Source organism: Pseudophryne corroboree, chromosome 9 (genome assembly GCF_028390025.1).
Source record: "Pseudophryne corroboree isolate aPseCor3 chromosome 9, aPseCor3.hap2, whole genome shotgun sequence".
NCBI lineage: Eukaryota > Metazoa > Chordata > Amphibia > Anura > Myobatrachidae > Pseudophryne > Pseudophryne corroboree.
Genome location: NC_086452.1, coordinates 266,591,075 through 266,618,788, shown reverse-complemented (window position 1 = coordinate 266,618,788; position 27,714 = coordinate 266,591,075). Strand labels below are relative to the sequence as shown.

The 27,714-nt window shown below is 45.4% G+C and overlaps 1 protein-coding gene and 1 long non-coding RNA gene across 5 annotated transcripts in view; one reads left to right on the top strand and one right to left on the bottom strand.

The window, feature by feature from the left end:
• FIRRM (FIGNL1 interacting regulator of recombination and mitosis) overlaps nucleotides 1-4,966 on the top strand; it is a 926,412-nt gene extending 921,446 nt beyond the window's left edge. For all 4 annotated transcript variants that reach the window (XM_063940283.1, XM_063940285.1, XM_063940284.1 and 1 more), the window contains 2 exons: nucleotides 2,669-2,881; nucleotides 4,724-4,966. In XM_063940283.1, coding sequence (XP_063796353.1) covers nucleotides 2,669-2,881 — 213 coding nt within the window. In that variant the 3' untranslated portion in view covers nucleotides 4,724-4,966. The remainder of the gene's footprint in view (nucleotides 1-2,668; nucleotides 2,882-4,723) is intronic.
• A 19,393-nt stretch (nucleotides 4,967-24,359) lies between these two features.
• On the bottom strand, nucleotides 24,360-27,461 carry LOC134956954 (uncharacterized). The gene is made up of 3 exons (XR_010186331.1): nucleotides 27,408-27,461; nucleotides 27,059-27,080; nucleotides 24,360-24,403 (listed from the first exon to the last, which is right to left on the bottom strand). It is a non-coding gene; the product is annotated as an uncharacterized LOC134956954 (long non-coding RNA).
• Nucleotides 27,462-27,714: the final 253 nt, after the last annotated feature.

The following is a 27,714-nucleotide window of genomic DNA, read 5'->3' as shown; positions in this document are numbered from 1 at the left end:
TGACAAGGCTGATACTGGATTGTTACTGTAGATATGAATGACAAACGTCTTACTTGGTAGCTGTACTCCAGGATCTTATGTGGTGGAACTTGACAGAGTATTGACCAGGCTTGTACTGGGCTGTCTCTGTAGTAAATATGTAAGGAGCACTCCCATATTAGCTGGACCAGATGCAGACCAAACACCGGAATAGATTGTAACTGTGGATAACTAGGAACGGAATCCGTGTAGCATGAATTAACTGGAATTATCTGTGAAGAGAAGTAATTAGCACAGGTGTGGAGTGATATCAGGAATCTGTGCAGCGTATGGAAACAAAACTGCACAACAGGATACCAAACAAATGCAGCAGGAGCACAGATGTAGCTTCACTCTGTTATGACTGACATTGTACTGACATTGTACTGTCAATGAGTGAGAGACAGTGGCTAGAATATATACCCCTGGACTAGCCAGGATTGGCTGAGCAGCGTCCGGTGGTATGGAGCAGCTCAGGCTGGCTAGCGATTGGCCGAATCGCAGTCAGGTGATCGGGACAGCAGTACTCTGTCTGGCTGACTGTGGTCTGCTGCCTAACCGGCCAGAAACAATAGAGACTGTGTCCCCTGTGAGAGATAGTAGATGCATGTACTGTGCCCAGAGAACGAGTCAGCAGGTGACAGGATCGGTAAGTGACCCAGCAGCAGGGGTAACAAACACGGGTTGTGACTGTTTTGCTATTAGGAAATCCTAAAACTCTTGCAGGGTATGCTAGGATGTGTAGTTTCACAATAATTAGAGAACCACAGATTGGCCATGCCTGTGCTATTCTTTATGGTCACTCTGATTGTTCCTGTGTGGCTCACAAAGGAGGTGATAATACCTAAGAAGGGAGAGTAAAAGACCTAAACATTTCTGATTAGCTTGATTTGAATATCGAATTGGTATGGGGCAGCACACTTCTTTTGAATACACATTATTAATTTGAAAATACTACACCAAATGGCACTCTGTCTTTTTTTATTTTATCTTCACAGTGATGCTTCTGATTGTGGACTCCCCTAATCGGAATTCACTTCATATAGTTAACTGTGAACTTTGCTAACTCACAAGTTCCATAATTGTTATATTTATGTATATAGGGGTCTGCTGCATGTGCTTCAATATTCTGCATGTGTTTTTGTAGATCAGAAGATCATAGAGTTGAAATGTGTGTACAACTTGGTGGTATAGCAGAGTTGTGTACACACCAGCGCATATGTAATTAATCTAGGCCACCAGTCCACTGAAACTTAACCAGGTTGTGTGGTTCATTAAATGGAAGATTTGTACAGCCATACTCCCTATACGCTGAATATCCAGAGCATGCAGCGAAGCAGGGTTAGGCAGCTCACCAGACAGTGACTGTGTCTGGTATTGAGATAACAGTGCAGGCTCTGGAACAGCAGTCATATGCAAGTTCTTGTCTCAGGAGCTAAGGGATTGTCAAAGTCCATGGTAAAAGTGTGTTTTAAGGTATAGCTTTATGGTTTAAGATAATATCGACATTATCAGGATGAACAGCCGTCCTCCACTGTAACGCTCATACACACAGTGAACAAGATGGTGCTACACATGCACAATTATAATATTGGCAGCAATCTTGGAAAAGGAAATTAAGCATCCCTTAAGGAGCATTGTTGCTGGAGACTGGGCAGTAGCACACGCCGTATAACACACAGTGCTATTAATGTTTACCTACCCTGATCTGCAAGATCTATGATTTTGACAACCTGCTATTTATTTTGGTTGGGGACTCTGGGGGCTCTATCCTTGAAGTTGCCATTCACCCACAAAGAAATACTGTTAATTAAAATGTTTCTTTACTATCACTTGCATTATGTAAATTATTTGGGTACAAGCATTTATCTCCATTCCAAAAGGTTATAGTTTCTGCTGATAGATAATCCCACAACTAGCTGAATCTCGGGAAGACTAGAATTTTAGCTGAGCCCTTATTTTATCTTGAGACAAGATAATATATTAAAGTATTGGATAAACCAATTATCACCTTAAAAATAAAAACAGGCTAGAAGCCTTCAGAAACAAAATTGCCACACAAGGAAACTGGGTTACTGTCTCAACCTTGTAAATTTGTTCAAAGCACTTCTTTTACTCCATATTGTAGATTATTGAAAAACATTATAAACGACATTACTATGACTCCCCAAACAAGGTACACTATAGTTATAGTTTTGATGTAAATTAATCCGAAAGTGCACCACACAGCTCCATTCCATTTTCAGTGGCAACTAGACCCTTGTTTCCATTTGAGAATATATAGCAACAACATAAAATACACAGACAAGAACAAGATGTTAACAAGTGGAATCTCATAAACTTGTTGTAATGAGTTTCACGTGTCATGAGCTGCCCTCTTTTTTTTTTTTTTTTTTTCTTCTTTTTTTTTTTTAAGACTCCTTTATACCAATATCTTTCCATTTACCAAGGTGATTAACCAGGGTTTTCTGTAATAAATGCCATTATCTTGTACAATTACCTCTGTTGACTGGGTGTGCCCTCTGGCTTGAGACAGACATGCTCCCTTCTAGCATTGTAGGGTTATTATCCCACAGTTAGAGGAAGTTTCAGCATGATTTTTGTAAATGACTATTGAACAACCAAGTAAGTAGTTATTTGTACTCTGCAGCCTTCTACAAAGCGAGCTCGAAAAGACACATTTGGTGATGAGGAATATGAACTACATATCGAGACAGCAGAGAAATCTTTAATTTCAGTGCAGTCCCTATTACAGAAAGGCATCATACCAGAATGGCTGCCAGAAAAACTCTACAGCATTCAAACCCTATTAACCAAACTACAAAAGAGTTGCCAGCAAGATGCAGTTTACAAAAATGCATAGGTAAGTGTTCTTGCATTTACCAAGTATCTAGCTATGTTATTTTTCTTATTATAGTTATTCATATATGCTTTAATAGTGTTCTCACTAGGATGCGGTCAGGGCGCAGGGATGCAGTGGCGGAATGCTCGGAAAGAGGGTGCGGCCAGCCAGAGAGGGGGCAAGACCCCGCCAGCGTCACCATTGAGGGGAGGTGCAGCCTCATTGGGGGCATGCACAGCCTTCGTGTCATCATTGGGATGTGCCAACCTGTCTGTGTCACTAATGAGAGAGTGCCCAGAACTTACGGAGTGCTGGGCATCCCCCAAGCTCTCCCCTTAATGTTAATAGATGCCGTCCACATGCACACGGCATCTATTCACGCATGGCAATGGCAGGCTGTTTTAGAGCTAAAAGGGAAGGGCTCCATTTGCTATTTAAAAATTGGGCAGGGAGCAGCGCTCCGCTAAAACAGCCTAGTATGAACACTTTTCAATAAAACAAGAGGGTAGAGCAGTGGCCCACAAAGTGTGTGCCTAGGCTCTTGCAGGGGTGCCTTAAGTTGGTGGTCCACAACGATATCAAATTATTGTCAAAGTGATGGGCAAAACCAGTTCTAGTGACTGCCAATCATAACGCATGTGGACAATCGGCAGCACAACTGTATACCACCACATAACTGAACACAATTTAAAAATCGCAAGAGAGACACAATGTACTTAATACAAAAGATTTTTTTTCCAAATATATCAATAAAAACTTTTATCCTAGGGGTGCTGTGAAAAAAAATGGTGACACTATATGGCGCCGTGATTCAATAAAGTTTGAGAACCACTGGGGTAGAAGTTGTTTTTGAAGAAATATTTTCAGGAAATACAGTTGGATATGTCATAATTGTAAAATTGACCTGAAGTCATTAAAATATATAATTTATATTTAAACATAATTTTTAAGGAAGATTTACAGTAGTTATTTAATTTGAACCGCAATATGCTCAAACATGTAACTTATTTAAATAAATGAATGTAGAACCACAATTCCCATTGATGTGATATAGGCATAGCATAATCAAGGGATAGCTACAGTACTTCAACTAAAGAAAAAAGTCAGTTTGGTATAAAACTAAATACACTAAAATAAATAACTGTATAGAATCCTACCAAAACAACCACTTGTGCAAAAAAATGTCTGACAATAACTGATGAATACTGTATAAGAATAAATGTTACTTTTGATCTATGAAAAAAATCACTATAAATGTTTTGTTTTCACCTTTCTACCACTTCCAGTTCCTAAAAAGACCAACTAAATTACAGTATGTTTCATTTGCATCAATTATGAAAGGACATATTGAAAACTATAACATTTATTCTATCAGACTTTATATTTAATCAGCTGTTAGCAGTGTAAGTGCTACATCACCATAATGTACTATCCACCATATAAATAGTGTATTTTCCCAAAATAACACAATATGAACACTCCATTTTCCATTTTAATATTATAACCGGGTTTATCTTAGAAAAGATTTGCATTATGGAACGTAGATCTGTCTGCAAAATGTGGCTCTGCATCAGTTCCTAGGACTGCAGCTTTTTGCATGGTTATGACATCACTGCAATATGAACCATATTTTTTTTAAAAATCAGTTCAAAGCAGAGCTGTACTTTACTTGTGCATGCCACACTACTGTCCTTTCTAATAGTCTTCATTTACATGAGAGGGTGCATTATACCATACACATATCCTGTGCAGTTCTTATTCCACCTGAGTTATTTAGCATCCTAACATTTTCCTAGAATTATTTTTTTTTTTTTAATAACTGCATATTGTTTAAACTAATATTAATTTTATTTTCATTTTCAGGTTGATTCTACAATTAGATGATTCCTTATTTTGTAAAAAAGTTGACTGTTACATATTGATTGGTGAAGATCAATGTAGATGAACCTAAACAACATATATGTGAAAGTGATTTCAATTGGAGTTGCATTGACTATTAATAACTACACAAAGTTTATTAAAATATAGCTATGTTAGTAACACTGTAAATGAATAAAGACATGGTCATTGTTATTTCTAATTTTAAAATAAACCTCTAAATTAAAAGATGTTTTGTTGATTGGGGTGGTGGTGGGGGAGTTGCATACTGCATACGTTTTATGCATGTTGTGGAAGATGACTTGTTACAATAATACCGCAGATATCAATATTTTGGGGGTATGAGGTTAAGACAACAGGGAAGAATGCACAGGTGTCATAGAAGTCCCAGCATATTGAAAGGGACGAAAGACGTTGGGCAATCACTGGTTCTCCGTTCTCTCATGTGATTTACAGATAAGCATATACATTGTTATCAAATTGTGCAAGTCATTTTTTTTTTTTTTTTTTTTTTCGTTTGTGTTTACTCTATCAGAAGCTTTTTTTTCCCCTTTGGGAGTTTTTTTACTTTTAAGGTTCTCTGGTCTGATGGATGGTGCTGAGGATCCCATCTGGTTATATTACATTCTGAAAAGAGTGTGATCTCAGAATTTTATTAACAAAACTCACTTGGTGTCACACCTTCCTGATTGGTAAATAAGCACATTACCAGAAGGTGACATTTTATTCTTTTTTGCACATTAAGCACTATAGCACCTTTTCTGCACTTTTTTGCATGTAAGCACAGTGTCACTTTATATTATGAATAGTGCACTTTATTGATATATTTTCTTTTACGTCCTAGAGGATGCTGGGGTCCACAGTACCATGGGGTATAGACGGGACCACCAGGAGCCATTGGCACTTTAGGAGTTTGAGTGTGTGGGCTGGCTCCTCCCTCTATGCCTCTCCTACCAGACTCCGTTTAGAAAATGTGCCCTGAGGAGCCAGTCACAGCTAGGGGAGCTCTCCTGAGCTTTCCTGGTAAAGTTTTATTTTAGAGTTTATTATTTTACAGGAGGCTGTTGGCAACATCCTGCCTGCAGCGTGGGACTAAGGGGGGGGGGAGCAGTGTCCGCCTTGCGGGGTCTGAGCCGCTGACTGGACACTGAGCTCCAGAGGGGTCTGATCGGTCTCCGCCACAGGGGAACCGCTCGTCCCAGCAGCATGCCGCCGACCCCTTACAGAGCTGAAGTGAGTGGTGAGTTAGTCACCGACCCCCCTAGCAAGCGGGGGGCCGGTGTGAAGATGGCGGCAAATGGGGCTGGAGCGCGGTATTAACCTCGCTCCTGGACGGTACCAGAGGCACATAATGCGGCGCTGTGAGGGGCGCCCTGGGTTAGCGCTTACCCCACACACTGGTCAGCAAGCCTGTCGGGGCCCAGGTATCTCAGCCAGCAAAACTCCTCAGGCCAGTTTAAACATCAGAAGAGCGGGAAGACAACGCTATTAAGGGGGTGGAGCTGCTCAGAGTGGACCCTGCAGCATTCCAGCGCCATTTTCCTGCATGCAGAGTTGAAAGGAAGATACGGGTCCCTCCACAGCAACTCCAGCTTACTGTATAACGGTACCAGGGGGTTGTAGAAGGGAGGGGAGGCTGTTATATTGACTGTGTGTCCTATTAAGGAGCACAAGTCAGCGCTGATAAGGGGTTTCTCCTTACTAAAAAAGCACTGGGGTGGGTTGGCTCCAATCTCTGTCTCTCTCTTGCCATTCTTGGGGAGGGAAACTCTGTCTTACCCCCACCTGTGTGTGTGTGGAGTGTTTGGTGGTCACCTGGAGCAATGTCCAGGGATACAGTGTCATATGCTGCTGAGGATTTATCCTCCCAGGATGATCCCATTCCATGTAATCAGGGTAGCACTGGTTTAGCACAGATTCCAGCAAGGGAACCAGAGTGGTTTTCCTCTATCAAAACTTGGATTTCTCAAGTTTTCTGACAGGGTTGCCAGTAATGAATCTGCAACCCAGGTATTTCAGACCTCTATGGCTGTATGGCCCTTGTCTGGTACCTCGGGACACCCCGCTATATACACCACAAACGTGCGCTTGTGCAGGTAACACAAGACGACACGGATACCGATTCTGACACTACAGATGGTGATGGGGATGTGTTGCGGGGGTCCTTATCTCTTGCAAGGGGGGTGCAATTGTTGATAGAGGCTATCAGGGATGTGTTAAATGTAAATGATACCACACCTGAGCAGGTTGAGGAGGCTTTTTTTTTACTGAAAATAAGAAAGCCTCGCTAACCTTCCCTGCGTCAAAAGAGCTGAATGCTGTATTTGAAAAAGCATGAGTGAACCCTGAAAAGAAGTTTCAGATCCCTAAGAGGATTCTGGTAGCTTTTCCTTTCCCTGAGGAGGATAGGAAAAGGTGGGGAAAACCCGCCAATTGTTGACGCATCTGTGTCCAGACTCTCAAAGAAGGTGGTTTTACCTGTACCGGGATCTACCGCCTTAAAGGAGCCGGCAGATAGGAAAATTGATAATACTCTGAAATCAATGTACACTGCTTCGGGGGCCATATTACGTCCCACTATTGCTAGTGCATGGATTGCAAAAGCAGTAGTGAAGTGGTCGGCTGCCTTTAATTGAGGATTTGGATACGATGGATAGGGATGATGTTGCTTTGTATTTATGCAACATTCATGATTGCAGGTTTTATGGTAGAATCCATGAAAGACCTGGGTTCCATGGCTGCGGGAAATTCTTCTATGTCTGTTTCAGCTCGTCGGGGACTGTGGCTCCAGAAGAAGTGTGGCGTCGCTACCCTATACAGGTCAGCCTCTCTTTGGGGAAGCTCTAGACGCGTGGATATCCACCGCTACAGCGGGTAAGTCTCCATTTCTTGCCTCAGCAGCACCTGCTCCGAAGAAATCCTTCTCCTCAGCTGCGCAGCAGTCCTTTCAGCCTAACAAGCCCAGAAAGGCCAGATCATCCAATACCTTCTTTAGGGGAGGTAAGGTTAAGTCCAAGAAACCTGCCACTGCAGGTTCCCAAGAACAAAAGCCTGCTTCAAGTACCCCAAAGTTCTCCGCATGACGGTGGATGGGACGGCTCGGAGGTGGGGCCTGTGGGAGCGAGACTCAGACAGTTCTGTCATGTCTGGGTATCGTCCGGCCTGGATCCCTGGGTAGTAGATATTGTGTCTCAGGGATACAGGCTGGAATTCCAAAGTCTCCCTCATCGTTTTTTCAAGTCGGGCTTACCAACTCTGTTGGAGGACAGCACAGTGCTTCAAGACGCTGTCCAAAAGCTGGTGGAGGCTCAAGTCATTGTGCCGGTACCACCTCACATGCTGACGAAGGGTTACTATTCGAACCTTTTCGTGGTACCGAAACCGGATGGTTCGATCAGGCCCATTCTGAACCTAAAATCGTTGAACCCCTTTCTAAATGAGTTCAAGTTCAAGATGGAGTCTCTCAGGGAGCAGTGATATCACGTCTGGAATAGGGGGAATTCCTGGTATCACTGGATATCAAGTATGTGTACCTTCACATTCCGATTTGGCTGCCGCATCAGGCTTCTCTCCGCTTCGCATTGCTGGACTGTCATTTTCAGTTCCAGGCCCTGCCATTTGGCCTCTCCGCAGCACCAAGGTGATGGCGGAAATTATGATGCTACTCCGCATGCAGGGTGTGAACATCATTCCTTATCTGGATGGTCTCCTGATAAAGGCATCATCCAAGGAGAAGCTGCTGCAGTCCATTGTTCTCTCAACGCGACTGCTCCAGAGTCACGGGTGGATTCAGAATTTTCCAAAGTCACATTTGGAACCAACCCAGAGATTGTCATTTCTGGGAATGATCTTGGATATGGAAGTGCAGCGGGTGTTTCTTCCGCGGGACAAGGCGTTGGTGATCCAATCCATGGTCCGGGATGTCTTGAAGCCACCCCGGGTGTCGGTTTATCAATGCATTTGTCTATTGGGATAGATGGTGGCCTCCTACGAGGCTCTCCAGTACAGGAGGTTCCATGCTCGGCCCTTCCAACTGGGTCTCCTGGACAAGTGGTCGGGATCTCACCTCCACATGCATCAGAGAATTCGTCTGTCGCCAAGGGCAAGGATTTCTCTCCTCTGGTGGCTGCAAATGCCTCACATAGAAGGCCGCAGGTTCGGGATTCAGGACCGGGTCCTGCTAACAACGGATGCGAGCCTCCGGGGGGGGAGCAGTCACTCAAGGAGTAACCTTCCAAGGACGGTGGTCAAGCCTGGAAGCCGGCCTGCCCTTCAACATCCTGTAACTAAGAGCCGTCTACAACGGTCTTCTTCAGGCGGCCCCTCTTCTGAGAAATCGGGCCATCCAAGTGCAGTCAGACAACGTAACAGCAGTGGCTTACATAAACCGATAGGGCGGAATGAAGAGCAGAGCGGCAATGTCAGAGGTGACAAGAATACTCCTCTGGACAGAAAAACACGCGTTGGTGCTGTCAGCCATCTTCATTCCGGGAGTAGACAACTGGGAAGCAGACTTCCTCAGCAGACACGATCTCCATCCAGGAGAGTGGGGACTCCATCCAGAGGTTTTCAAGGAAATAACAGATCTTTGGGGATTGCCCCAAATAGACATGATGTCCTCTCGTCTCAACAAGAAGCTTCAGCGTTATTGTTCCAGGTCGAGGGACCCACAGGCAGTGGCAGTGGACGCCCTGGTGTCTCCGTGGGTGTTCCAGTCAGTGTATGTGTTTCCACCACTCCCACTCATCCCAAGAATCCTAAAGCTCGTAAGGAGAACAAGGGTACAGGCAATCCTCATTGCCCCAGATTGGCCAAGAAGGGCTTGGTATGCTTACCTTCTGAATCTACTGCAAGAAGAGCAGAGGCCTCTTCCGGAGGACCTGCTGCAGCAGGGGCCGTTCGCCTATCAAGACTTACCGCGGCTACGTTTGATGGCATGGAAGTTGAGCGCCTGATTCTTGCTCGGAAAGGTATTCCGATGAAAGTTATTCCTACCCTCATACAGGCTAGGAAAGGGGTAACGTCAAAACATTACCATCGTATTTGGAAGAAATATGTTTCTTGGTGTGAATCCAAGAAATTTCCTGCGGTGGAATTTCAACTGGGACGTTTCCTCTTCCTGCAAGCAGGAGTGGATATGGGTCTGAGGTTGGGATCTGTGAAGGTCAAGATTTCAGCCCTATCCATTTTCTTTCAGAAGCAATTGGCTGCCCTCCCTGAGGTTCAGACCTTTTTGAAGGAGGTTCTGCATATCCAACCTCCCTTTGTACCGCCTACGGTGCCATGGGACCTTAACGTGGTGTTACAGTTCCTCCAGTCGGATTGGTTTGAGCCTCTTCAGGATGTGGAGCTCAAATTTCTTACATGGAAGGCGGTCACTTTGTTGGCCTTAGCTTCTGCTAGACGTGTCTCCGAGCTGGGGGCTTTATCATGCAAAAGCCCTTATTTGATCTTCCATAAAGATAGAGCTGAGCTCCGGACTCGTCAGCAGTTTCTTCCAAAGGTTGTGTCGGCATTTCATATCAACCAACCTATTGTGGTGCCAGTGGCTACTGACCCCTCAATTACTTCAAAGTCCTTGGATGTCGTGAGGGCTCTGAAGAGTTATGTGAAGAGAACTACTCGTCACAGGAAGTCGGACTGTCTGTCCTATATGATCCCAAGAAAATTGGGTGTCCTTCTACTAAGCAGACTATTTCTTGCTGGATTATGTTCACTATCCAGCACGCTTATTCTACGGCAGGACTGCCGTGTCCAAAATCTGTTAAGGCCCACTCTACTCGTAAGGTGGGGTCTTCCTGGGCGGCTGCCCGGGGTGTCTCGGCATTGCAACTTTGTCGAGCTGCAACTTGGTCTGGATCGAACACATTTGCAAAGTTTTACAAGTTCGATACTTTGGCCTCTGATGATCTGAAGTTCAGTCAATCAGTTCTGCAGGAGCCTCCGCGCTCTCCCTCCCGTTCTGGGAACTTTGGTACATCCCCATGGTACTAATGTGGACCCCAGCATCCTCTACGGACGTAAGAGAAAATAGGATTTTGGTACCTACCGGTAAATCCTTTTCTCGTAGTCCGTAGAGGATGCTGGGCGTCCGCCCAGCGCTTCGTTTTCCTGCAAATGTTATTTGGTTCAGTACGACTTTGTTTTAGTTGAGTACTGCATTGTTACTTGGTAAGTAATGTTTCAGCTGTTGCTGAATAGTTCAAGCTAGTTGTCTTGACGTGCCTTGTATGTGTGAGCTGGTATGAATCTCACCACTATCTGTGTTAAGTCCTTCTCTCGAAGTATGTTGACTCCTCGGGGACAGTTTCTAGACTGAGTGGTAGGAGGGGCATAGAGGGAGGAGCTAGCCCACACTATTAAACTCTTAAAGTGCCAATGGCTCCTGGTGAACCCGTCTATACCCCATGGTACTAATGTGGACCCCAGCATCCTCTACAGACTACGAGAAAAGGATTTACCGGTAGGTACCAAAATCCTATTTCTCTGACGTCCTAGTGGATGCTGGGAACTCCGTAAGGACCATGGGGAATAGACGGCTCCGCAGGAGACTGGGCACATCTAAATAAAGATTTAGGACTATCTGGTGTGCACTTGCTCCTCCCCCTATGACCCTCCTCCAAGCCTCAGTTAGATTTATGTGCCCGGCTGAGCTGGATGCACACTAGGGGCTCTCCTGAGCTCCTAGAAAGAAAGTATAATTTAGGTTTTTTATTTTACAGTGAGACCTGCTGGCAACAGGCTCACTGCACCGAGGGACTAAGGGGAGAAGAAGCGAACCTACCTAAGTGGTGGTAGCTTGGGCTTCTTAGGCTACTGGACACCATTAGCTCCAGAGGGATCGCACACAGGACCCGACCTCGTCGTCCGTTCCCGGAGCCGCGCCGCCGTTCCCCTTATAGAGCCAGAAGCAAGAAGGTCCGGAAAATCGGCGGCTGAAGACTTCTGTCTTCTCCAAGGTAGCGCACAGCACTGCAGCTGTGCGCCATTGCTCCTCATGCACACCACACACTTCGGTCACTGATGGGTGCAGGGCGCTGGGGGGGGCGCCCTGAGCAGCAATAAATAACACCTTGGCTGGCAAACTGACACCATATATAGCCCCAGAGGCTATATAGGTGTATATTAACCCCTGCCAGAAATATTAAAATAGCGAGAGAAAGCCCGCCGAAAAAGGGGCGGAGCCATCTCCCTCAGCACACTGGCGCCATTTTCCCTCACAGCTTCGCTGGAAGGATCGCTCTCTGGCTCTCCCCTGCAGTCCTGCAACAGAAAGGGTAAAAAAGAGAGGGGGGCACAAATTTATGCGCAGTATAATATATATATGCAGCTATATGGGGAAAACACTCTTTATAGGTGATATCCCTGTGGTATATAGCGCTCTGGTGTGTGCTGGCATACTCTCCCTCTGTCTCCCCAAAGGGCTTTGTGGGGTCCTGTCCTCTGTCAGAGCATTCCCTGTGTGTGTGCTGTGTGTTGGTACCGCTGTGTCGACATGCATGATGAGGAAAATGATGTGGAGGCAGAGCAAATGCCTGTAAATGTGTTGTCACCCCCTGAGGGGTCGACACCTGTGTGGATGGACTTATGGAAGGAATTACGTGACAGTGTCAGCTCCTTACATAAAAGGTTTGACGACATAGGACAGCCGGCTACTCAGCTTGTGACTGTTCCAGCGTCTCAAATGTCATCAGGGGCTTTAAAACGCCCGCTACCTCAGATGACAGACACAGATGTCGACACGGATACAGACTCCAGTGTTGACGACGATGAGACTAGTGTACCCTCCAATAGGTCCACCCGTTACATGATTGAGGCAATGAAAAATGTATTACACATTTCTGATAGTACCCCAGATACCACAAAAAAGGGTATTATGTTCGGTGAGAAAAAACTACCAGTAGTTTTTCCTGCATCTGAGGAATTAAATGAGGTGTGTGAGGAAGCCTGGACTTCCCCCGATAAGAAATTGATAATTTCTAAACGGTTATTGGCAGCGTACCCTTTCCCGCCAGAGGATAGGTCACGTGGGGAAACATCCCCTAGGGTAGATAAAGCACTTACACGTTTATCAAAACAGGTGGCACTACCGTCTCCGGATACGGCCGCCCTAAAGGATCCTGCTGATAGAAGGCAGGAAGCTACCCTAAAAGCTATATATAAACACACGGGCATTATATTGCGACCAGCGATTGCATCAGCATGGATGTGCAGTGCTGCTGCTGCGTGGTCAGATTCCCTGTCGGATAATATTGATACCCTGGATAGGGACAATATTTTGCTGAGGGGTGGAACTGTTGGGGATGGTCTTTCAGACCTCGTTTCCACAGCTACGGCTGGGAAATCGACATTTTGCCACAGGCTACCCCACAGCAAAAGAAAGCACCGTATTATCAAGTACAGTCCTTTCGGCCCCATAAACACAAGAGGGCTCGAGGCGCATCCTTTCTGCCGAGAGGCAAAGGTAGAAGGAAAAAGCTGCAGCATACAGCCAGTTCCCAAGAGCAAAAGTCCTCCCCCGCGGCCGGTAAGTCCACAGCATGACGCTGGGGCTTCACAGGCGGACCCGGGTACGGTGGGGGCCCGTCTCAGAAATTTCAGCACACAGTGGGCTCACAGGTGGATCCCTGGATCCTTCAAGTAGTATCTCAGGGGTACAGGCTGGAATTCGAGACGTCCCCCCCCCCCCCCCCCCCCCCCCGCCGTTTTCTAAAATCTGCCTTACCAGCAACTCCCTCTGTCAGGGAGGCAGTGTTGGTGGCTATCCAGAAACTGTGTTCACAGCAAGTGATTGTCAAGGTACCCCTCCTTCAGCAAGGAAAGGGTTACTATTCCACAATGTTTGTGGTACCGAAACCGGACAGTTCGGTGAGGCCCATCTTAAATTTAAAATCCTTGAACACTTATATCAAAAGGTTCAAGTTCAAGATGGAATCGCTCAGGGCGGTTATTGCGAGCCTGGACGAGGGGGATTACATGGTCTCCCTGGACATCAAGGATGCGTACCTACATGTCCCCATTTACCCCCCTCACCAGGAGTACCTCAGATTGTGGTACAGGACTGTCACTATCAGTTCCAGACGCTGCCGTTTGGGTTATCCACGGCACCGAGGGTCTTTACCAAGGTAATGGCCGAAATGATGATACTCCTTCGCAAGAAGGGAGTTAAAATTATCCCGTACTTGGACGATCTCCTGATAAAGGCGAGGTCCAAGGAACAGTTGGTAGTGGGGGTAGCACTTTCTCGGGAAGTGCTACAACAGCACGGCTGGATTCTCAATATTCCAAAGTCACAGCTGGTCCCGACGACACGTCTTCTGTTCCTGGGAATGATTCTGGACACAGACCAGAAAAAAGTGTTTCTTCCAGTGGAAAAAGCCGAGGAGTTGTCATCTCTAGTCAGAGACCTCCTAAAACCGGGACAGGTGTCGGTACATCAATGCACACGAGTCCTGGGAAAAATGGTAGCTTCGTACGAAGCAATTCCATTCGGATAGGTTCCACGCAAGGACTTTCCAGTGGGACCTGTTGGACAAATGGTCCGGGTCCCATCTCCAGATGCAACAGCGGATAACCCTGTCGGCAAGGACCAGGGTGACGCTGCTGTGGTGGCTGCAGAGGGCTCATCTACTAGAGGGCCGCAGATTCGGAATACAGGACTGGGTCCTGGTGACCACGGATGCCAGCCTTCGGGGCTGGGGGGCAGTCACACAGGGAAGAAATTTCCAAGGATTGTGGTCAAATCAGGAGATTTCGCTTCACATAAATATTCTGGAGCTAAGGGTCATCTACAATGCCCTAAGCCAAGCAAGGCCCCTGCTTCAGAACCAGCCGGTACTGATCCAATCAGACAACATCACGGCGGTCGCCCATGTAAACAGACAGGGCGGCACAAGAAGCAGGATGGCAATGGCAGAAGCCACAAGGATTCTCCGATGGGCGGAAAATCATGTGTTAGCACTGAGAGCAGTGTTCATTCCGGGAGTGGACAACTGGGAAGCAGACTTCCTCAGCAGGCACGACCTCCACCCGGGAGAATGGGGACTTCATCCAGAAGTCTTCCAAATACTGGTAAACCGGTGGGAAAGACCACAGGTGGAATTGCGCCAGGTCAAGGGACCCTCAGGCGATCGCTGTGGACGCTCTAGTAACACCGTGGGTGTACCAGTCGGTTTATGTGTTTCCTCCTCTGCCTCTCATTCCCAAGGTAATACGAAGGCGAGGAGTGAAAACTATACTCGTGGTTCCGGATTGGCCAAGAAGAGCTTGGTACCCGGAACTTCAAGAGATGCTTTCAGAGGACCCTTGGCCTCTGCCGCTCAGACAGGACCTGCTGCAGCAGGGGCCCTGTCTGTTCCAAGACTTACCGCGGCTGCGTTTGACAGCATGGCGGTTGAACACCGGATCCTGAAGGAAAAGGGCATTCCGGAGGAAGTCATCCCTACCCTGATCAAGGCCAGGAAGGATGTCACCGCAAAACATTATCACCGCATTGGCGAAAATATGTTGCTTGGTGTGAGGCCAAGAAGGCCCCAACTGAGGAATTTCAACTGGGGCGATTCCTGCATTTCCTACAAGCAGGGGTGACGTTGGGCCTCAAATTGGGGTCCATTAAGGTCCAGATTTCGGCCCTGTCGATTTTCTTCCAGAAAGAAATGGCTTCCCTGCCTGAAGTTCAGACTTTTGTCAAGGGAGTTCTGCATATTCAGCCTCCTTTTGTGCCCCCAGTGGCACCTTGGGATCTCAATGTGGTTTTGGAGTTCCTGAAATCACATTGGTTTGAACCACTTAAGACTGTGGATGTGAAATATCTCACGTGGAAAGTGGTCATGCTGTTGGCCCTGGCTTCGGCCAGGCGTGTGTCAGAATTGGCGGCTATGTCCTATAAAAGCCCTTATCTGATTTTCCATATGGATAGGGCAGAATTGAGGACTCGTCCTCAGTTTCTCCCGAAGGTGGTATCAGCGTCTCACTTGAACCAGCCTATTGTGGTGCCTGCGGCTGCTGGGAACTTGGAGGATTCCAAGTTACTGGACGTAGTCAGGGCCCTGAAAATTTATGTTTCTCGCTGTTTATCGTGTATGCACCCAACAAACTGGGTGCTCCTGCTTCTAAGCAGACTATCGCGCGCTGGATTTGTAGCACTATTCAGCTGGCGCATTCTGCGGTGGGACTACCGCAGCCTAAATCTGTAAAAGCCCATTCTACAAGAAAGGTGGGCTCATCTTGGGCGGCTGCCCAAGGGGTCTCGGCCTTACAACTTTGCCGAGCTGCTACTTGGTCAGGGGCAAACACGTTTGCAAAATTCTACAAATTTGATACCCTGGCTGAGGAGGACCTGGAGTTCTCTCATTCGGTGTTGCAGAGTCGTCCGCACTCTCCCGCCCGTTTGGGAGCTTTGGTATAATCCCCATGGTCCTTACGGAGTTCCCAGCATCCACTAGGACGTCAGAGAAAATAAGAATTTACTCACCGGTAATTCTATTTCTCGTAGTCCGTAGTGGATGCTGGGCGCCCATCCCAAGTGCGGATTGTCTGCAATACTTGTAAATAGTTATTGTTACACAAATCGGGTTATTATTGCGAGCCATCTGTTCAGAGGCTCCTTTTGTTGTCATACTGTTAACCGGGGTTCCTATCACGAGTTATACGTGTGATTGGTGTGGCTGGTATGAGTCTTACCCGGGATTCAAAATCCTTCCTTATTGTGTCAGCTCTTCCGGGAACAGTGTCCTAACTGAGGCTTGGAGGAGGTTCATAGGGGGAGGAGCCAGTGCACACCAGATAGTCCTAAATCTTTCTTTAGATGTGCCCAGTCTCCTGCGGAGCCGTCTATTCCCCATGGTCCTTACGGAGTTCCCAGCATCCACTACGGACTATGAGAAATAGAATTACCGGTGAGTAAATTCTTATTTTTCTCCATCCTCTACACACGTGACATACCACATAACATCTGAACCGCTATGGGAGGAGGAGAATACTACAAAAAAAAAAAAACTGCTTTAAAGACACTTATTACAAACCAACATTCTTCATTTGTCTGGTACGCACATTTGATCGATATTTTTGGATACTTTGAACAGTCACGTTTTGATTTTAAACACTGAAGGCGCAGCTGATTTACCATCAAAAACAATTTTAAAACTTGTCCTATTGGAAATTGGACTAATTTGAAATCTGGTTGCTGCCACTGTATACAGCTGGAGTGTTATGTCTAATTAGCCGCGTGTCGTAGTGGCCACTATTTATTGCACTTGTAGCGCTACTTGCAATTTATACATAATAAATAAATAATATATATATATATATATATATATATATATATATAGTGTTACACAGAATATACGATTGGGTATTTTTAATGTGTGTTTCAGTTACCTCATACTGCTTAAATCCTCTGTTTTGTGTACTGTCACATAACATAGGGGGTTATTTGCATTGATTGTGTTTTTCTGACTATATTGTACATTCCTTATAATGTCTGCTACACAGGGCGGGAAATCTGCGGATGCTTCTGCATCCTGCAGTACTGGTACCACGGATTTACCTGAGGGGGAAATTTTAGCTGCTAGTTCAGGCACTGAGTGCCATACACCCAGTCAACCTGCAACACCTGTGGCCAGTCAGGACCCACACTGGGCAGCGTTCTCAAGTCTGACTGCACTTGTGACACGTCTTATGCCCCCTGTGGGACCTCCTGTGCCATTGCAGCCACATTGTCCCTGTAGTTAATCTGCCCTGGGCCGATACGCTGTCTACTCAATTACAACAATTAAATCAATCTTTGGTTAGACAAATGTCTACCCCACGCTCCTCTGGGACCAAGGGGTCATCTAAATGGGCCATTTCTTCCTCACAATCCACTAATCTTTTAGATAATTCTTCCGATGAGGATGAGGAATATACTGATCCATCAGACACTGATACAGTTGCTTCTGATGAGGAATCTACAACCCAGGTTGATGTTCCTGACCTAGTGAAGGCTATTAAGCTAATTCTTCAAATAGATGATGACATTGAGCCTCCTACTGCGTCTAAGAAACCTGATAAGTTCAAACGTCAGAAGGTTGCTAAAGTAGTCTTACCACATTCTGACCATTTAATTGACATACGTCAGGAATCTTGGTTGTCTCCAGGAAATAAATTTTCCCTCTCTAATAAGATGCTAGCTCGTTATCCTACCCCTGCGGAGTTGAGTAACAAGTGGGAAACTCCACCGCCGGTGGACTCTCATGTCGCCCGTCTTGTGGTGTCACCTATTCTGCCTCTCACCACTGTCACCTCACTGAAGGAACCGACGGATAAGCGTGTGGAGGGATGCCTGAAGTCTATTTACTCCCTTACTGGCACTGTACATAGACCCACTATGACAGCCTCCTGGGCTGCTAAAGGTATTGAAGCATGGGTTCAGGCAATTGAGGATGAGCTGCCTCAGGATTTTTATGACACTGCCAGGCAATATCTGTTTTATATTACCACAGCCTCCCACTATATTCAGGAGGCTGCCTCTGATGCAGGTGTAATGGCAGCTACTACATCTATCCTGGCTCATCGAATTATGTGGTTGAGGTCCTGGAAGGTGGACCCAGACTACAAAAAGACCTTGGAGGTGCTCCGTTTTAAGGGAGACATCCTATTTGGGGAGGGAGGATCTGAACAAAATTGTGACTGTCTTGCCTACTGCCAAGACTGCGTCTCTCCCAAATACTAATCCTTCTGTTCCGAAGGCTGAGTACCACCTTTCGACCTCCAAGAAAAGCAAAGGGTCAGGCGTATCCCCAACAGGCTTGTGCTTCCAAAACCACTAAGCCTAAATCTAAACAAACCTGGGCCGCCCGTCAGCCTGCTTCCAAACAAGACAAGCCTGCTGTATGAAGGGGTGGGCCTCCCCCTGGGGGACCTCAGGGTGGGAGGCCGACTTCTGCAGTTCGCCCATGCCTGGTTTTAGACCACTTCGGACGCTTGGGTGCGGGACGTTGTCTCACGGGTACGCAATCTCTTACAAGAGATGTCCCCCTTGCCAGTTTTGCATGACTGTTATCCCTGCGTATCCGTTAAAGGCGCAAGCTCTTCACTTGGTTGTACAATCCCCCCTGGATACAGCAGTGGTAGTGCCTGTACCTCTGTCTCAGAGAGGCAGGGGTTGCTATTCGACCATGTTTCTAGTTACGAAGCCAAATGGGTCCTTCCGGCCTATACTCCACCTCAAATCATTGAACAAGTTTGTGAGAGTATCCAAATTCCATATGGAAACTCTGCGCTGTATAGTGCTGGCCATGAAACCCGAAGACTATATGGTTTCTCTGGACATACAGGATGCTTACCTGCACATACCTATTGCCATGTCGCATCAGCAATATCTGCGGTTTGCTATTGGCAACCTGCATTATCAATTCCAGGCACTGCCTTTTGGATTGGCCACGGCCCCTCGGATCTTCACCAAGGTCATGGCCATGATGACGGCTCTTCTCCACTGTCAGGGTATCAGGATCCTGCTGTGTCTGGACGACTTGCTGATCCTGGCAAACTCCCAAGAGAGTCTCCTCAATCATCTGGAACTGACTGTCCAATTCCTACAAGCCCACGGGTTGCTCATCAACTGGAAAAAGTCCTCGCTGGTCCCTGCTCAGAGCATGGTGCACCTGGGGGCACTACTGGACACACACAACCAATGATTGTTTTTGTCTCCAGAGAAAATCTCGAAACCTCAGGACAGGATCAGATATTTCCGCTCTCGCCCAAGAGGTTTGATACACCCGGCGATGCAAGTACCAGGCCTCATGGTGTCTGCTTTCGACATGGTAGAGTACGCTCAATTTCATTCCTGCCCTCTGCAGAGGTTAATTCTTTCCAAGTAGGATGGCCTGCCTCATCGGATCAGGTCTCAAATGATCTCCTTAACTCCGAAGGTTCGTCTGTCACTGAGCTGGTGGCTACAGGACCAGCAGTTGAGCAGGGGCCGTCCCTTCTGGATCTCCAACTGGGTCCTCCTGACAACGGATGCCAGTCTGTGGGGTTGGGGCATGGTGTTGGAGCAATACTCTCTCTCCAGGGTCGGTGGACCAGGGAGGAGTCTCTCCTCCTGATAAAAATTCTGGAATTGCGGGCGGTGTTCAATGCGTTGACACTGGCCCTGCCTCTAGTATAGAACAGGCCTGTTCAAGCACAATCAGACAACGCCACCACGATGGCGTACATAAATCATCAAGGCAGCACTCGAAACTGCATGGCAATGCTGGAAGTATCAAAAATCATCCGTTGTGCGGAACGCCATCTGCCAGCAATATCGGCAGTGTTCATCCCTGGAGTCCTCAACTGGGAAGCGGATTTCCTCAGTCGTCAGGACGTTCATGCCAGAGAGTGGAGTCTTCATCCGGAAGTCTTTCAACTCCTAGTGGACAAGTGGGGCCTACCAGACGTAGACCTGATGGCATCTCGACACAATCACAAGGTTCTGGTCTTCGGATCAAGGATCCTCAAGCAACGTTCGTGGATGCACTGGCAATTCCATCGAACGGCAGACTTGTTCCCTCCAGTGTCACTCCTGCCCAGGGTACTTCGGAAGTTCAAGCAAGAAGGAGGAATACAGTACTTATTCTAGTCGCTCCAGCATGGCCCAGATGGCATTGGTTCTCAGACCTGCAGGGACTCTTGCTAGATCATCCCCTTCTACTTCCACAACGACCAGACCTCCTCGTTCAGGGCCCTTGTGTTTACCAGGACTTGGCCCGTCTGGCTTTGACGGCATGGCTCTTGAAGCTTCCGTCCTGAGGGCCAAGGGTTTTTCTGAGGCGGTCGTTCAAACTATGTTGAAGGCTCATACGTTTTCAAGTTTAGCACTGCCAAGCGTCCTCTTCTACTTCCTCAATTCCCAGACCTCCTCGTTCAGGGCCCTTGTGTCTATCCGGACCTGGCCAGATTGGCTTTGACGGCGTGGTTCTTGAAGCTTCTTTCCTGAGGGCCAAAGGATTCTCTGAGGTGGTTATTCAAACTATGTTGGAGGCCCGCAAACCGGCTTCAGCACAGATTTATTACAGGGTCTGGAATTCTTATTTCACATGGTGTGCTGCTAAGAATTATTATGCCTATTTGTTTAGAGCTTCTAGGCTTTTGGCTTTTCTGCAACAAGGCCTAGATTTAGGCCTTCGTCTGGCCTCCCTCAGGGTTCATATATCTGCCTTGTTGGTGTGGTTTCAGAGGAAAATTGCATCTATTCCTGACGTTCATACTTTCACTCTGGGTTTTTTAAGGATTCAGCCTTCCTTTGTCCTTTCCTGTGGCTCCATATGATCTGTTTGTTGTCTTAAATGCCCTGCAAGAGTCTCCATTCGAACCTCGAGTCTGTGGATCTTAAATGTCTTACACTTAAGGTTGTGTTTTTATTGGCTATTGCCTCTGCTAGGATGGTGTTGGACTTAGGCGCTTTGTCCTGTCATCCACCCTTTCTGATTTTTCACAGTGACCGGTGTGAATTTCCATTATTTCAAAATAAACATTTACATGCCAGTGTTAATATATACTGCGGACGCAAGGTGCATCTTATTACCATATACAATAATAGTGCGCTGAACGTTGCAGCACTATGTACCCTTAATAGAAAGCAAGTACTCACACACATGGTATACTGAGGTCCAACGCTCAGATATATATATGTATTTGATATTAAAAGTTATGCATACAAAATAACATATGTACAGCATACCATTCAGTATAACATGTATAAGCCTAGGTAAGTGGTACAGAATAACAGTTACAAAAGAAACAGATGCAGCCAGTATACATCACCCTATCCCATAGAACTTTCCTCCATGTCTTCCTCACAGCAACTACCTGACTATGCCTTAGAAAACTGCATATATCAAACAGTGGGAGTTAACAGTTTGTTGGTTCCGGTCTCCTTCCATTGGCCCAGGAGAGGGAGGTTTCTCATTCATTGTGTGTTGTTGGTCAGTTCATATGTAAGCAATGTCCAGTTTGAAGATGCAGGTACAGGGATTAACCACTGGTTTCTCAGGAAGTCTTGTTCTCTTAGAATGTGACTTTATATTCATACATTTGGTCATAACTAATCATTGCAATGTGCTACAATTTACCCATAGCTATCAAATTAATCCACACATTCTCCTGACCATTTTGACATTAAGCATGATATAATAAACTTGTTCCGTCCCAATACTACATATATATATGGTTTTACACTCTATTATATAAATACAATATAATACAAGTCTGGTGTAGACATGTTTTGTCTATGTGTAATTTATGTGTTGTATGAAATGTGTCTGTGCGTCTTTATGGCGTTTCTCAGTGATTGCGCCTTATACACCCACCACACTGCAACACGCATACCGTGCGACTCTATGCATGATGTACGGTAAAGAAGCATGGTGCATCCATATATGTCAATTGCGTCCTTACGCTACCATTAGAAGCGCCAATCTGTGGTTTGTATTGTCTTCTTTTTCTGACTCCGACAGTCCACCCTTTGATAGTCAACAAAACTAACATAACTGTCACAGTAAACATAATTAAAATATTTCAAACAATAATTGCTGACTTAGACAGACGTATGTATCCATTTCGCAAATCACATTGACTATAGTTGGGGAAGACAGGGAAGAGGACAGGACATCCTCTATAACCACTCGGCGGTCGTGAGACCACTGGTTGGATGTGGGACAACATTCAACCTATAGAGTATGCTGGGACAGTGCTATAGCCTATGATGTCTGATCTGAACGATCGTTGCATACACACATGTACCTATGTCTTTGTATACTGATGTTCGGATTCGATAGAGGTTTTGCTGGGTAGAGGGAGAAAACACGAACAAGTCGTGAAAGAGACATAAAATTTTCATGGTATATCTTCCTATCACCCCCTGAACATTGTTTCCATTTCTGGATCGTATACCAAATCTGTTTCATCATTGAACAAAGGTTATTATTTCAGGTAGTATCCTCCCTAGGTAACATACGCTGGCTTTAAACAAAGTGATAGGCTGATCATGGGATCCTATAAAGACATCACTCCTTTCTCCAGATCCAGTCCCACACTAGACACCTCAGGAAACCTCACAAAAATAGAATGTCCTGAAAAAAATGTTTGTCAAAAGAAAAAGAAAGAACAAAACAAATCTTGCTAATAGCAAATCCATTACAACGCCTGGTCTTTTCGTAATCCTTTAGTACGCTCAGGTAGTGTTCAACAGTGCCGCCTCTCAGTCTTCACGGAACAGATTCTCGAGTGATATTTCTGCGATTTCACTCCCTTTTACGAGCTCCTTCCGGACTAACGACTTTCTTGCAATGGGAGTAGTGGACTTAAGTTTCTCAGCTACTTTCACTGAAATCGTGCCATCAACAAAACTTGGTACGGTCCTTCCCACCTGTCTATTAGGCAACCTAAGCGTAAGAATAATCACACAGTCTCTTGGTTCACAATCAAGACAGTAGTTGGCATATCAGGAATCAACAGTTTCAAGTTCTTTTGCTAAGTTCTCAAATGTTGGCTTTCCTTGATAAGGTACTGTACTGTCACCTCATTGGTGTATTTCAGAACATGGTGCGGATGGATCATGACATGAGGTTGTCTTCCAAAAAAACATCAACAAACAAAACAAAAATTTCAAAGAGGGTGATTAGATAAGTGGGGATCTGGGAGAGGTTCCGATGCTACGTAACACTAGTGTCAGTGTCTATGACCACAATAGTCCAGTTTCAGCTATCACTTTGTTTCTAATCCTAGGAATACCATATCTACACACACATTTCTGCACAATGGCCCTCATTCCGAGTTATTCGCTAATTTTTTCGTTCGCACAACATATTTGCAAAGTTGCGAATATGTTGTAAATTTGCGAACATCCGCCCCCAACGTAAATTTGCAATTTCGTACGCAGTACTACACAAAGTAGGTGTATGCCAAATTACAACGCATTAATGCGAATCCATCGCATACGCACAAACCTCATCGTTAAAATCCGATTTCATTGTAGATTTACACATTCCTCTTAAATGTGCTAAGGTTTTTGCGAACAAACGCACAGCAATGGGGTTTTTTTCTTAATTTAGATGACACCTTGCAATTCAAACTCAACAAGCGTCCCTCAATTTAAAATCCAATTAGTGTAATGATTGATTGTGTGCATGACCAATTAAGTCTGCAAAGAATACCTCAATAACACTTTGTAGGCATAATTGGACATTACCATGTTTGTTTTTAAAGAAGTGCAAGAGATGTGTAAACTGTGCCTGACATAAATGTAAATAGCATAATTTTATGTGGATGTTTAGTGTGTGAATGTATGTGTTTACATGTTTTTAGAAAAAATAAGCTACTAACTAACCTAATTTGTATGTAATAAATAAGACTAATACTCGTAATTTGTTTGTGGTTTTTTTTGTTAGGTAACCAATTTATGCTTTGCAATATGCTTTAATTTTTAAGCATTAAAAACATCACTAGCGCTTAACGGTGCAAAATGTTTTTTTATTTTGTCATATTATTTTTGTTATTTTTATGTTTTTTATAAACTGAAAACTTTTTATTATTTTTTTTAAATTAAATTTTGTAAAGTATGTACTTCGGTCAACATGGCCTCCAAATGTGCCTTGATCCGGCCAACGATGCCTGCCAGGCTTGTGGGATCTCCAACGGCACCATCTGAAATGCAGAGTAAAAATGCAATTTAAAACATAACTCACATTCCTCTTACATCACAATTCCACAAAGCACACTTTCATATAAAAGGATATACATCATGGATGCATAAATGACAAAACAGTAGCATACCAACACACAAGCATACTCAGCAATGTTTGTCATTGCTAAATTACAATGTGTAAAAGTCTCCCACACCATGATGTACATTTACTAAGATGGGAGTAATATTTAAGATGGGATGTTGCCCATAGCAACCAATCACATTCAACTTCTCTTCTAGAAGGTGGTAAATAACTGAAAAGTTGTTAGTGTTTGGTTGCTATGGGCAACATCCAATCTTGAATCATACCCCCAAATTAGTACATGTAACCCCATACTGGCCTTCATTCACATCTGGAGTGAAGCAGACTTGTCTTTTGTGCTGTTTGGCCTGCATCATCACACTGCATATCAACATCTTCAGAAGGACAACATATCCTAGCATGCCCACACTCCCTGAAAGCCTGCCTTACTAAATAAGGTCAAACATGTTTTGAAAAAGCAAATAAGCATTTTGTGAGTGTAACTTTCACAACACAAATCATTGTGTCGTTAGGCTGGCTAACAAAGTGAAGCATGCAAGTTGAAAGTGCAAATATTAGGAATACCCAGGCACAAGTGTAAAAGACCAACAACATACTAAACTCCACTCAGGTCTAACTGTTTAATTGACAACCTAGCACATATAAACCCTGTTATCCTGGCAACCCTGTCGACCTAATGAGTGTCGACCTAGAGTGGACAGACAAAACATTGCACATATAGACACTGTACATCTAATGATACTCACATAAATGTAAAAGCAACATCTAGACCATGAAGAACACAAACATTTTTCCTTGGGCCAAGATTGCCCACAGTACAACACTGCATGTTTTGTAAGTGTAAGTAGGTAACCAATTCATTTAAAATGTTTACAAACTTACTCTCATCTGCCACATGCGGACTCCCCAGAATCTCCGCAGGGGCTTCTTCTGCCCATTCACTGGGTGGGGAAGGCGGCTGGAAGGGGGAGCTTGGTCCAGAGGGTGGGTCAGACTGAGATGGGGAGGGTGGTGGAGAGGTGGGTTGTGTCACAGAGGGGGAGGGGGACAGAGAGGGGGAATGGGAAAGAGGGTGAGGTGGGCGTAGAGGTGGTTTGGCCAACAGCGGTGGAGGGGGACAGAGAGGGGTATTGGAAAACAGAAGGGGAGTGGGCTGTGAAGGAGAGGGGGATTGTGCGACAGAAGGGGAGGGGGGCTGAGAAGGGGACTGGGAAGAAGAGGGAATGGGTGTGAGAAGGGGAGGGGGGCTGAGAAGGAGAGGGGGAATGGGTGTGAGAAGGGGAGGGGGCTGGGAAGGAGAGGGGGAATGGGTGTGAGAAGGGGAGGGGGGCTGAGAAGGGGACTGGGAAGGAGAGGGGGATTGTGCGACAGAAGGGGAGGGGGGCTGAGAAGGGGACTGGGAAGGAGAGGGGGATTGTGCGACAGAAGGGGAGGGGGGCTGAGAAGGGGACTGGGAAGGAGAGGGGGAATAGGTGTGAGAAGGGGAGGGGGGCTCAGAAGGGGACAGGTTGGGACTCCCAGCAGCAGCAGGTTGCCGTTGTGCTCGCCCTAGAATTACATTTTTTTATTTTGGTTATAGCATGAAAATTAAATACAACAGCATTTTTCATTTTCTCTGTTATGTCCCATGTTAAAGACACTGGGGAAAATTAATAGCTTTTATTATTTTGTAAACTGGTGATGTTGCCCATAGCAACCAAACAGATTATATCTAACATTTATTAAGCTGATTCTAGAATAGAATAGATTGAGTCTGTTTGGTTGCTATAGGCAACATCACCAGTTCTTAAAAAACACCTTTTAAAAATTATCCCACTGAGCAAGTTATTGAGTTCAGTTGACAGCCTGTTGGAACTCTGTACAACATGCACTTTTTCTGAAGCACCTTGCTACACGGTCAGTACTGCTTACACTACCCACACACACTCATGTTTATTCTACCAGTTTATTGGTATTGTGCTAATTTTCACACTCTGACGAGTGAAAGTATGCAATCTTTATGCTTTAATCTGTCATTTACTGTAATATTTTACTTACTGCGTCTGCGTAAGGTGCGGATTTGTTGGCGGAGCTCCGCCAACAGGTCCGGCGGAGGTCGCTCCACCTTCGCTCCAGCTGGATCACAGTCCTTCGACTGCGGACGCGGGTCCGTAATAAGCGGCGGACCTCCGCGTAGGCCTCGCGCTTTACCCTATTTGGGACAAAGCGCACAGGGCGGCCTACGTGGCGGTCCATCACCGCTACCAGGATCCGCAGCTCCCGTCTTGTGAAAGCTGCAGCGCGCATTCTGGCAATGGCGTTTTCCATATATGGGCTTATATTTATAGTGTGTGTTGGCATGTGATTGGTGTAAGATCTATGCTGTCATCTAAATAAACTTTATTGATGTGTGCATTGAATAAACTTTATTGTTTTCTGCAGTGCTGTGAAGGGCAGAGGGGTTAGTTCGCTATAACGGAAATTTGCAGTCGCGGAAGAACATGAAAAAAAAAAAACCTACCCTCACAATTCCACATACACACACATACACTCACATTTTAACAACAATATTTGATACAATCTGTGTACTCACCACATTTGGCAGGAACAATCAGCTGCACAGTCACAAAGTGTACAACATTTAGTATCATATGTTGTGTATTTTGAATTGAAAACAGGAAAAAATAAAAACAAAAAACAGTAATTACACCAATTTTGTAACGTAAATATATTTTAAATTTAAAATAAAAAAAGTATTAAAATACATTGTAAGGTTAACATGTTAGAATATTTACATAAACAACTAATAATATATTCACACACACCAAAACAATTACACTATGAGCTTTCAATAGCTTCCGAAATTACATCAGAGCAAACTGAACATAAACATACAGTGACTTTGTTAGAAATTTAATAATTATTGATAAAAAAAACTTTACCTGAAATAATCACGAACAATGCGTGTCCTTACTTGGTTTCCCCTCCGGGAAACACTCCCCCCCACCGACTCGCCAACCAACCCTTGGCTCCTCATCAGGCAATTCCTCTGTTTGAGGAAGCTCCACGCGACTCCTTACAGCGATGTTATGTAGGATAGCGCACAGGACCACAATTTTACTTACCATCTCCGGCGAATACATGATGTCGCCACCAGTGCGGTGGAGCACACGAAAGCGGCCTTTAAGGACACCAATCGTGCGCTCCACCAGCTGTCTAGTGGCAGTAAGCGCGGAGTTAAATGCCGTC